The sequence below is a fragment of the Schistocerca americana genome, chromosome 6, assembly GCF_021461395.2.
Source record: "Schistocerca americana isolate TAMUIC-IGC-003095 chromosome 6, iqSchAmer2.1, whole genome shotgun sequence".
NCBI lineage: Eukaryota > Metazoa > Arthropoda > Insecta > Orthoptera > Acrididae > Schistocerca > Schistocerca americana.
In genome coordinates, this window is record NC_060124.1 from 89179246 (window position 1) to 89192266 (window position 13021).

The following is a 13021-nucleotide window of genomic DNA, read 5'->3' on the forward strand; positions in this document are numbered from 1 at the left end:
CCCACTCCGAATTTTTCTTTTGTTTCCTTTACTGCTTGCTCAATATACAGATTGAACAACATCGGGGAGAGGCTACAACCCTGTCTTACTCCCTTCCCAACCACTGCTTCCCTTTCATGTCCCTCGACTCCCATAACTGCCATCTGGTTTCTGTACAAATTGTAAATAGCCTTTCGCTCCCTGTATTTTACCCCTGCCACCTTTAGAATTTGAAAGAGAGTATTCCAGTCAACATTGTCAAAAGCTTTCTCTAAGTCTACAAATGCTAGAAACGTAGGTTTGCCTTTCCTTAATCTTTCTTCTAAGATAAGTCGTAAGGTCAGTATTGCCTCACGTGTTCCAGTGTTTCTACGGAATCCAAACTGATCTTCCCTGAGGTTGGCTTCTACTAGTTTTTCCATTCGCCTGTAAAGAATTCGTGTTAGTATTTTGCAGCTGTGACTTATTAAGCTGATAGTTCGGTAATTTTCACATCTGTCAACACCTGCTTTCTTTGGGATTGGAATTATTATATTCTTCTTGAAGTCTGAGGGTATTTCGCCTGTTTCATACATCTTGCTCACCAGATGGTAGAGTTTTGTCAGGACTGGCTCTCCTACGGCCGTCAGTAGTTCCAATGGAATATTGTCTACTCCGGGGGCCTTGTTTCGACTCAGGTCTTTCAGTGCTCTGTCAAACTCTTCACGCAGTATCATATCTCCCATTTCATCTTCATCTACATCCTCTTCCATTCCCATAATATTGTCCTCAAGTACATCGCCCTTGTATAGACCCTCTATATACTCCTTCCACCTTTCTGCTTTCCCCTCTTTGCTTAGAACTGGGTTTCCATCTGAGCTCTTGATATTCATACAAGTTGTTCTCTTATCTCCAAAGGTCTCTTTAATTTTCCTGTAGGCGGTATCTATCTTACCCCTAGTGAGATAGGCCTCTACATCCTTACATTTGTCCTCTAGCCATCCCTGCTTAGCCATTTTGCACTTCCTGTCGATCTCATTTTTGAGACGTTTGTATTCCTTTTTGCCTGTTTCACTTACTGCATTTTTATATTTTCTCCTTTCATCAATTAAATTCAATATTTCTTCTGTTACCCAAGGATTTCTACTAGCCCTCGTCTTTTTACCTACTTGATCCTCTGCTGCCTTCACTACTTCATCCCTCAAAGCTACCCATTCTTCTTCTACTGTATTTATTTCCCCCATTCCTGTCAATTGCTCCCTTATGCTCTCCCTGAATCTCTGTACAACCTCTGGTTCTTTTAGTTTATCCAGGTCCCATATCCTTAACTTCCCACCTTTTTGCAGTTTCTTCAGTTTTAATCTACAGGTCATAACCAATAGATTGTGGTCAGAGTCCACATCTGCCCCTGGAAATGTCTTACAATTTAAAACCTGGTTCCTAAATCTCTGTCTTACCATTATATGATCTATCTGATACCTTTTAGTATCTCCAGGGTTCTTCCATGTATACAACCTTCTTTCATGATTCTTAAACCAAGTGTTAGTTATGATTATGTTGTGCTCTGTGCAAAATTCGACCAGGCGGCTTCCTCTTTCATTTCTGTCCCCCAATCCATATTCACCTACTATGTTTCCTTCTCTCCCTTTTCCTACACTCGAATTCCAGTCACCCATGACTATTAAATTTTCGTCTCCCTTCACAATCTGAATAATTTCTTTTATTTCATCATACATTTCTTCAATTTCTTCGTCATCTGCAGAGCTAGTTGGCATATAAACTTGTACTACTGTAGCAGGCGTGGGCTTCGTATCTATCTTGGCCACAATAATGCGTTCACTATGCTGTTTGTATAGCTTACCCGCATTCCTATTTTCCTATTCATTATTAAACCTACTCCTGCATTACCCCTATTTGATTTTGTGTTTATAACCCTGTAGTCACCTGACCAGAAGTCTTGTTCCTCCTGCCACCGAACTTCACTAATTCCCACTATATCTAACTTCAACCTATCCATTTCCCTTTTTAAATTTTCTAACCTACCTGCCCGATTAAGGGATCTGACATTCCACGCTCCGATCCGTAGAACGCCAGTTTTCTTTCTCCTGATAACGACATCCTCTTGAGTAGTCCCCGCCCGGAGATCCGAATGGGGGACTATTTTACCTCCGGAATATTTTACCCAAGAGGACGTCATCATCATGTAATCATACAGTAAAGCTGCACGCTCTCGGGAAAAATTACAGCTGTAGTTTCCCCTTGCTTTCAGCCGTTCACAGTACCAGCACAGCAAGGCCGTTTTGGTTATTGTTACAAGGCCAGATCAGTCAATCATCCAGACTGTTGCTCTTGCAACTACTGAAAAGGCTGCTGCCCCTCTTCAGGAACCACACGTTTGTCTGGCCTCTCAACAGATACCCCTCCGTTGTGGTTGCACCTACGGTACGGCTATCTGTATCGCTGAGGCACACAAGCCTCCCCACCAACGGCAAGGTCCATGGTTCATGGGGGGGCCTATATAGATAGTACTGAAAATTTGTACTTTCGAATTTTTAATAGCTACGACTATACTTGTCAGATTTATTATGAAAAACTTGTGGCGCATGCAATGTGTAATTGATGTACAAGTAGATTACCTCCTATTATCTATTGCAAAGTGCCCCACATCCTTTGCTATAAATCTTTAAAAGTTTTGTCACTGTTATTAAAAAATCACAAGCACATTTTCAGGACTGACTGTATAGGACTAGGAAAAGTTGTTTTATACTTTTTAGTCCAATTTAAAGATGTATTAAATCTAAAATTTATTTAAATAGTTATTTTCTTCTTTTCAGTCTTGTACATGTGAAATTTCTCAATGGATTTCAAACATTTTGAAGAGATTATATTTTTTATTTAAATAATTATTTGTATATCTGTGCTAGCTTTTTACCCGTGGCATTGCCCATATATGTGTATGTCATATTTACTGCACACATCTCCCCACCTCTCTGTCTATCTCCTCTTCCCACCTCACTCTCTGCTCAGCCATACCCATCCGCTTGCATACCGCCTGGTAAACATTCCCATACTACCCACACAAAACACCACTCCTGCAGGGTGCCCTTGATGTCACATATTAACAACCTTTTTCACCCTCAATCCCCCTTCCTCTTACAAAACATAACAACAAGAAAGCAAGTTAATATTGCATTGTCATTCATTTCTAAGCTCTGTTTAAAGTTTCAAGTTCTTAGCTGAATGGGAAGTTAGTTTAAAATCGAATGCAAAATTTGTACTGAAAATTTGTAGACAGACAGACAGACAAGCAACTTAATAAAAATGTGTTAAAAAAGTAATATACGCTGATTGTTAACTTTTATTTTCAGACACATCAGAAGATTAATTTTGGAACCCTACTTAGTTTACCACAGGCACTCTAGGTCACTTTTATTCTCCTCTTGATCTCTTTTCCTGTCCCTCCAGTCATTGCCTTCAATGTTCTCAATAAAAACTCATCAAATGGTTCCATGACTACACATTAATTTGCACTATTTCCTTCTCAATGTAAGTTACATTATTTTTACAGTTGATTGTCAGTACTACTTTCAACCTTTTCTTATTACATTGTTCCATTCGTGCTGAAATTTGTCTCCACCTAAGGCAAAAAACATTATATTAGCAACAAAATGAAGGTATTCCATTGACATGCATTCCTTCTTTTCCCAATTTCAGAGTCTGAAAACATCCATTAAGACTGCTGAAAATGTCTGTAGTGATATTGAATTCCCTTGCCTGACATGTAGTCTAGTACTGAGATACACTACATGTCTCTCCTAAGAACATTTTCTCTGGGCTTTCAGCAGATGTTTGCAATTTTGTTTTTTCAACATACACGAACCAGCCTGAACAAATACTGCTCACGGCTTGTTTCATGCAAGGCACAGTGTCAATGGAAAACATTGGTCTGGTTCTTGTTGCAAGCAAAAATATACAGTTTAGTGATGTGTGTTAACTGAGTAGCAAAATATGTAGTGCACCCAAACTCCAGAAGTGACAGAGTAGCATTGCTGCATGGCAGGAGTAACCAGACTGCACAGTGTGGCCCGGGTCATAATATGAGGCATGATGGCCTAGGAGGAAATGGCTGCGTCAGAGACTGATCATAAGATGTAATGTTATAGCCACAGAATTAACAAATCTCAAAACAGATATTAATTTCAAGATTTTATGGTCTGGTATTTCAGTTTCCATATCCCTAACATGAAAATATCTAATTATTCATCATATATTCCTTCTCCAATTTTATCTATCTTATATTCTGGCTTGTGTAGCATTGCCTACCTGTTACTTCCATGCAAGAATTCTGATTATTCCTAAACATCTTCTAGTAACCGTTAACACATATTGTTAAACAGAATATTGCACAATGCCAAGTTTGGTTCATTCTACCAATCAAACACATAAAGGTTCAGTTAAAAAACATTTTGTTAGTAAAGAGAAGCAAACTGACATTTTCTCCTGGTACTGGGCATCACAAGAAACCATGATGGGGAGGAATTTGTTTAGGTGGTTCCATCTACAAACTGAAAAAGCAAAATAGCAAATATCTGCCAAAACAGAGTATAAAATGCAGCCAGTGATTCTTAAGAGTGATACCAGCTCTATTCTTCTGTATATTAACAAATACTGAATCAATACTTCGTTTATCAACAGCTGTCTGTTAGATTTGATGAAACTGAATCTAAAGCATCCTCAAGATCTATGAAACCAAAACAGAGTGGTAATTCAGTCATTGCTCCATTCTGTTACTGTGTTCCTGACAAACTAATAGTTGACTGTGATATATCTACTTTAAAAGCCAGATTTTTCTGGCAAAAGTTTCAAAGTCTGTTCATTGTGGTTGACAATGATTTTAGTTCCTATCTTGAGACTGATAGGACTATGTTTTTTTTTGTTTTTTTTTTTATTATTATTTACTGTGTCTCTTTTCTTACGAAGCAGAATAATTACAAACATGTTTCAGTTTTGTGTAATTGTCTTCATCTACAGATATTCTGTAAACAATTTTGCAGATTAATTTTGTATTATTGAGAGCCCTGTGTAAATTATTTATGCTACTATGTACATATTTTCCCTATTTGATAACATTTCAAACTGTAAAACTAAGAAATCATACACTTTAATCCACACAGCCAAGACATAATTATTCTTCAAAGACTTATAGTAAAATCTGTAATTGTTTTTGTTTTCATAATGTAGTAGACTTGAGAACCGCTTCTGGTAACAAGTCTGAATGAAACTGAAACAGCTATTATGTACAATGGAATATGTGTCTCAACAAAGCACTTATAACCATTGGTTCTTCTAGATGTCATATTGTAGTGCTTAATGCTGCAATAATTACATTACAATTCATACTATTTAGATGCATCAGATAATGCCCAAAAGAAATTATTCTCTCATTAGGAGTATACTTAAAATCAGCTTAGAATGAATAATTACAAGAATATAAACAGTTAAGAAAATATGTACAAGAACTACAATATTCTAAAATTATTTTTACACTTGTATATTGTAACCAATGTGTCATGTTCAAAAATTGTCACAGATATTATCAACAAAAATTATAAACTGGAATTGCAAACATTCTGAAATCCAACTTAGAACCACCCATTTGAATTTAGCTGTACTCACTTATACGTAATCATAAAAGAAAAAAATAATTTAGTTCACAACTGAGTGTTCATACTTCTAACAGAGCTCCACATTAGTCTTCACTAATAGCAGTCAAGTGACAAGTTCCTCCAACATACTCAAGATGGATGTTCAGTAATGAGAGTTGTATGACACCTGGGAAAAAACAAAAAGAAATGGAAACAAACAATTATAAGACTGTAGTTATTTTGAGCCAATAAAATTTTTTATATAAAATACTGTCACATTATTATCTTAATAATAATAATTATAATGTGACTCTCCAAGCTTTCCTGGCATATTTGTTGTAAATAGTCTTCACGGGTTTGCCGCCGGATTATGTTGTGCAAATTCCACAATATTTCCTGGGAGCAACTGTCTGACATCTTCAGGTGGTTCAAACTTGATGGTGGCTAGGTACGAGTGACAGTATCTGTATGTCGATGCCCCATTTCTAGAACAGATGTGCAAAGAATGCGCAAGTATGGAAATCACATACGCAAAATGATTTGCAGAAAAATGGTGCCATACTCGAACGTCCTCTGCCGAAAATCGCAGAGCGGCTGTCCTGCATGTGTGCTGTGTTTACTAACAGTGCAGCCAGACATTACTCACTAATAATGTTACCAATGTTATGATGGGTCTGTCATCGAAAATTCTTGATTTTCATGTCGTGACTTAATAACAGCCAATGCAGGGTTCCAGGCTGTGTCCAGTTGAAATCTTGCATCCCTGATGGTGAGATTATCAGCTGTACAGATAGGTTTCTCAGTTTTGCAGATGTGTGAAAACCACACTTAATGCCATATAATGGAAGGAAAGCAGATGGAACCTTGGGACACAGCATCTACAGCAAGCCACTGCATATAGATCTATCTATATCTGCAGGCCACAAGCTACTATCATCCTGCACAATGCGGTAGTGCATTACATATGTTAGTTCATAGAGCACAAGTGGTATCTGATCCTGAGAGCCTGTCGAGTGAAATATAACATTTGAAGACAGTGTTCCGACAAAACGGTTATTCTGAGAGATATACATCATGCATTCAGGGCCAGACGAGTTCAATCTATGGAGCAGAATGAAGATACGACACACCCACCACTTTGGCCTTTTTGCCGTATTTTGGTGCCATGTCGTCAAGAATCGGAAGAGTCCTCGGAAGATATGGAATTAAGTGTGGTTTTCAACCATCTGCAAAACTGAGAAACCTGTTGGGTTCAGTTAAGGATGATCTTGGACTGAAGAAATGTGGTGTGAACAAGATACCTTGTCAGTGTGGGGCAGCATATATAGGCCAGACATGCCGCACAGTACATTCTGCGATGAACATCGGTGTCATACACGCCATCGTCAACTGGAAAAGTCTGCAATTGTGGAACACTGCCTGAATACAGGGCATCGTATGATTTATGAAGAGACGGAAGTTTTATCCCCAGCATCATCTTTCTGGGACTGCGTCATTAAGGAAGCAATACATATCTGTACAGTCGATAATCTCATCAACAAGGACACGGGATTTCAACTGAGCACAGCCTGGAACTCTGCATTGGCTGCTATTAAATCATGACGCAAAAATCAAGATTTTTTGATAACAAACCCATCACAACATTTGTCTAGTAAGGTTTTTTAGTGAGTAAAATCTGGCTGCACTGTTAGTAAACACAGTGTATAGCGCACATGCAGGAGAGCCACTCTGGGGTTTTTGGCAGAGCGTGTTTGAGTATGGCACCATCTATCTGCAAATCATTGCACATGTGCGACTTCCACACCTGTACATTCTTTGCGCGCGCATGTTCTAGAAACAGGGTATCAATGTGTGGATACCATCAGTTGTACCTAGCCACGAGCAAGGGTGAACCACCTGAAGATGTTGGACAGTTGCTCCGAGGAAATATTGTGGAATTTGCACAACATGATATGGTGGCAAACACTTGAAGACTATTTACAACAACAACAATAATAATACAAAAAACATACCAAATACATGATATGGAGGGCTACCCAAAACAAATTAGAATCACTCAATCACACATTTTGTATTTTAAAGAACATACACAAAACTTAAACTTTATGGCTGATTAAAACTGTGTGCTGAACCGAGACTCTGACTCAGGGCCTTTGTCTTCTGTAGGCCAGTGCTCTACGGACCGAGCTACCCAATCACAACTCATGATCCATTCTCACAGCTTTACTTCCGCCAGTACCTCATCTCCTACCTTTCTTTCCCATGAAAGGCAAAGGTCCCAAGTTCAAGTTTTAGTCTGACACACAGTTTTAATTGGGCAGGAAGTTTCATATCGGCGTAAACTTTGCTGCAGAGTGAAAATGCCATTCTGGAAACATCCCCCAGGCTGCGGCTGAGCCAGGTCTCCACAATATCCTTTCTTCTGTGACTGCTACTCTTACAAGTTTCACAGGAGAACTTCTGTGGAGTTTGGAAGGTAGGAGATGAGGTACTCATGGAAGTAAAGTTGTGAGGACAGTGCTTGGGTAGCTCAGTCAGTAGAGAACTTTCCCACAATGGACTAAGGTCCCGAGTTCAAGTCTCAGTCCGGCACACAGTTTTAATCTGGCAGTAGTTTCATATCAGTGCACACCCCACTGCAGAGTGCAAATGTCATTCTGATATACAAAGCTGCATCACCTTGAAATTACTGTCCATTGGAACTATTTCCTGTTGTCAAATTGTGATGCTCTATTAAACAATGGAATGTCTAAGATGTAATATGACTGTTATGCTCTATTGAGGGAAACAGATTTATAAAGTCGCTTGTAATTATCAAATAGACAAAGCAAATTGGAACATGTATTTTCCACTAATATAAACATAATTCTTCCATCAGAAAATGAAACTCGAAGTTGCCATAATTTTTTATGTCACTGTAACCTGGACATATAACTGAATATCTATCCCCACAGAGAGCTTTGCTTCCTTTCAAGTGATACTGCTGTACCTATGTATTGTTTATTCACAATTTCAATGCCACCTACAACCAAATGAGAATGTCCCAATATCATTTGAGATCAAATCAGTGTATTTTTACAGTTCTTTAAACACACACACATTCACACAAACACAACACGCACACATGGCCACTGTCTCTGGGTGAGGCCAGACTGAGTAGAGTCTGGCCTCAGCAGCGGCCATGTGTTTGCGAGTTGTGCGTGAATGTGTGTGCATATGCTGTCTAATTCAGAAGAAGGCCTTTTGGCTGAAAGCCAACTTGTTTAACACAATTTTTCTTGTGCCTGTGTGTGACTCAACATCTCCACTATATGGTGAACAGCAATCTATCCATTTCATAATATTGTCATCATTCCATCCTGGATTTTCCATTATTTGATTGTGTTTTAATCATCAAATGTACCAGCTGTGTGAAATGGTTCAGGCTGTCTGGTATGTACACCAGATGTCAACTTGGAAAAGGTTTCCTGAGACTGCAGTTGTTTGTGTTGAGTTGCGTTTGCATGAGTGAGTGAGTGTGTGCACGTGTGTGTGTGTGTGTGTGTGTGTGTGTGTGTGTGTGTGTGTGAGAGAGAGATCTATTTTAGTTGAAGGCTTTACTGGTTGAAAGCTTTATTTGTGACAGTCTTTTTGTTGTGCCTATCTGCGACTCAGCATCTCCGCTATATGGTGGGTAGCAACTTTACTTTTCATAATATTGTTACATAAAACATCATGCATTTGTACTTTATAGTGTGCGAGGAAATTTTTGTTTCACTCATCTTGAAAATATATCCTTTTACATTACGATTTATTTAAGGAATCAGAAAAGAGACGCAGGTGGGAAATTCCAGATCTGGCAAGTACTTGAAACAATTGTCAATTTTGTTTTTGCCCCATAACTGCCTGATACTCAATGCTGTTTGACTGGGAGCATAGTCCTGTTAAAGCAGCTACACTCTATTGCCATAATGCGGACTTTTTTTTTTATGTGATGCCTAATATAATAACTGTTTCAACACTCCAAAATAATAATGCTGATTAGCTGCAGTACCTAGCACATGTAAATCATTATGCATTACCCCCTTCAAGTCAAAAACACAAACTGAAGTCATTTTTTTCATTGGTTTGCACCTGTTCAGTCTTATAGCAGTTTGAGTGTTGCTTGATTTAGGTGTTGGTTAGTATGATAGTTTCATGTTCTATGGATCTTACGCACAAAAAATTGTAATGATGTGGAACGAGACATTTTACATTGACACTGCAATGTGGCTATATGCTGAACATTTATAAGATATTATTATTATTATTATTAGTTGCAAAGCTCCCAGAGAGGAAGACGCTTTCTGTTCTTGTTCTTTTTATTTGCCCACCAGTTTTTCATTGTTTGTGAGAATTTAGCTCTTCTTTCTTCGCTCCATTTTGTTCCAGTACTTCAGACTTTTATCTCTGGTTTAACCTCACATTTTTCTACTTTTATTCTAAAATTGTTCCTTATGTCTATTTCTTCTTTGGTGATTTTGGCTAGCTCCAGGTCTTTTTTAACATTTTGGATCCATTCTCCTCCATTAGTGAAGGAATCTACATATTTTACTATTTCTCAAAAATATTTGAAAGAGCTGCATGTGATCAGATTGAAAATCACAATTCATCTAACAGCATTATCTTAGGCAATCAATATGGTTTCAGAAAAGGCCGCAGCACAATCCATGCAATAAATGAATTAGTCACAAAAGTCAGCAGATGTCTTGATGATAGAATGTGTGTGTCAGGCATCTTTTGTGACCTGTCCAAAGCCTTCGACACAGTAAATCATGACCTGCTTCTCCAAAAATTGGCACGCTACGGTTTTCAAGGCAAATCTCTTAGCTGGATGTCATCATACTTGGCAAACAGAAAACAAAGAGTACTTATTAACATCAATGGCAAGAAATTTCTCTCTGGCTGGAAAAACACTCAATTAGGTGTTCCACAAGGCTCAATATTAGGGCCACTGCTTTTTCTATATTATATTAATGATATGCCATGTCAGGTCCAGTCTGATACTATCCTCTATGCAGATGACTCAACAGCTGTAGTCTGTTGTAAAAATGAGGTAGACCTAATTCGTCATATTGAACAAACACTTGGGGAAGTGGAGGCATGGGTCAAAAACAATAACTTAACATTAAACTTTACAAAAACAGAAATTGTTCATTTTACCACAAAACAATCTGCACAGTCTATAAGTGAAATAAGGTATATGGACAAAAAATTAGAGACTGCAGACTGTGTCAAATTCCTTGGTGTGTTAGTCAATAAAAACCTGTTATGGAGTCGCCATGTGGACAACATACTGGGTCGACTGAATAGCCTTGTATATATTATGAATATCTTGTATAGTATTACTGATTTAGCTGTAAGAAAAACTGTATATAATGCATATTTTGTTTCAGTCATTAGGTATAGTATAATTTTCTGAGGGTCTGAAAAAACAAATTTACTTAGAGCTTTTAGACTACAAAAAAGAATCATCCGGGCAATGGTGGGAGCAAAACCAAAGCAACACTGCAAACCTTTATTTGTAAAACTGGATCTAATGAGCATTCCAAGCATATACATCTATGAAACTCTCCCTTTCACGAAAAGAAACCCACAACTTTTTGAGGGCAACTTCTTCTTGCATCAATATGATACAAGACATAGAACGAGCTACATGTTACCTACCCACCGTTTAAAATCATATGAAAAAACCCCATACTATATGGGCATGAAATTTGTAAATAAAATATGGAAAGATATGGATGACCCAAATGTAAAAGGCACCAAAAGAGACCTGGAAAAATATCTGAAAGATAAATGTTACTATAGTGTAGAAGATTTCATGAATGGTAACAATGCATTATAATTGTAATTCAAATACCTCTTTGAAGATGTTACACCATGTATATTATTAGTTTGTTGTATTTTTAGTATTGTTATATATAGTGTAAAAACTGACAAGTCACCTATGTCACAATCTTTGATTGTATAAGGCATGTTATGTGATAATAAAAATTGAATTGAATTGAATTGAATAGTCTGTGTCCGGGAAGCATCATTATGTTGCCATAGAATTTGAGGCATCTTTTCCTCATGTCTGTCTCTACGTTAGAATATTCTTCAATTTTGGACATTTTCTGTAGTCTCCATCCATTCTCGGTCCCAAAATTTTCCTAATTATTTTTCTTTCTTCTTTCTTTATATTTTCTATATTAGTTTTCCTGTTTAGTGCCAAGGTTTCGCTGGCATATAACATTGATAGTTTAATTACTGTTCTGGAATGTCTAATTTTGGCTTTCAAAGATAGCATTTTTTATTATAGAGGTTTTGCACAAATCCTAAACCTTTACGAGCTTTTTGTATTCTTTCTTTTTTGTGCAAATTTTTCAGAGTTAATTTCTCCTAGATATTTAAAGTGCAATACTCTGTTAACTTCCCTGTATTTGGTTAGTAATCTGAAAATTTCTAAATATGATGTTGTAAACACTGTCTTTTCAAATGATATCTGCAGGCCGACTTTCTCTGCGCATTCTTTTAGAGTTTTTATCTGTTTTATAGCCATTTTATTGTTAATGCACAGACCTGAGTTAGCAGTTCCTAACAACCACCCCTTACATGTTACAATGATGGAAATTATTCTACAGAATAGATGGTGTTATACACACCTGATTTTTATGGCTGATTTTCCAAACAGGTAACAACTTGACTTTAATATCACACTATACACGGCAACAACTGTAAATTCCCCAAATATGAGAAACAGCATTTAAGAAACAAGGACTTTGACCTGTTTAGTTTTTATTGAGAGGGACAGATGATCGAATGATTGAAACAGTGTGTAGGAGAGGTTCCTAGTGAGAGCACCTGTCATTACTAACCTGCAGTCACAGAAAGGAAATTTCATTGCTTTTGGATCTTCCCACACATTCAGTCACCTCTGACAAACAAATAAACCATCCTGTCAATAATTTCATGGTAAATCCTTCTGATTTGATGAGGTCTGCAGCATGCACTGTTACTAGTAGATCCAAATGACAAACTTACCAAACAATTCCTAATATTGACTGTATCTCACAAGTGAGATGAATACAGCTACAACAAGGACTGGCAGGAAAAGCCACAGCGGTGCCATTACCCAGTACACTGACAGCTGCCAAGAAGGGTACTCCAGAGCCAAACAGAGAACAACTTGGGCTGTCATTTTCAGTGTAACGGCTGCAACCGACCATGCACGTGTTGCTGCCGCTCTCCCACCACAGTGGCCCTGTAGGGAAATAAATGCATTTACTGAAACAACTCTTAAGGCTTTTCACCGTGCTTTCTTAAAACTGAGCAACAAGGTAAAAAAATATCTTTTAATATTTTAAATCTGACACTACTTTGTTCAACATCATACTAATTTTGATCAGTTCCTCATG

The 13021-nt window shown here is 37.7% G+C and overlaps 2 protein-coding genes across 2 annotated transcripts in view; one reads left to right on the forward strand and one right to left on the reverse strand.

Annotated features, from left to right (window-relative positions):
• Window positions 1-13021, forward strand: part of LOC124619841 — a 127369-nt gene that overhangs the window by 13734 nt on the left and 100614 nt on the right. The window lies entirely within an intron of this gene.
• Window positions 4954-13021, reverse strand: part of LOC124619842 (transmembrane protein 60) — a 43160-nt gene continuing 35092 nt past the window's right edge. The window contains exons 2-3 of the mRNA XM_047146453.1: window positions 12648-12867; window positions 4954-5790 (exon numbers count right to left, since the gene is read on the reverse strand). Of these exons, the coding sequence (XP_047002409.1) occupies window positions 12658-12867 (210 nt within the window). The 3' untranslated portion in view covers window positions 4954-5790; window positions 12648-12657. The remainder of the gene's footprint in view (window positions 5791-12647; window positions 12868-13021) is intronic.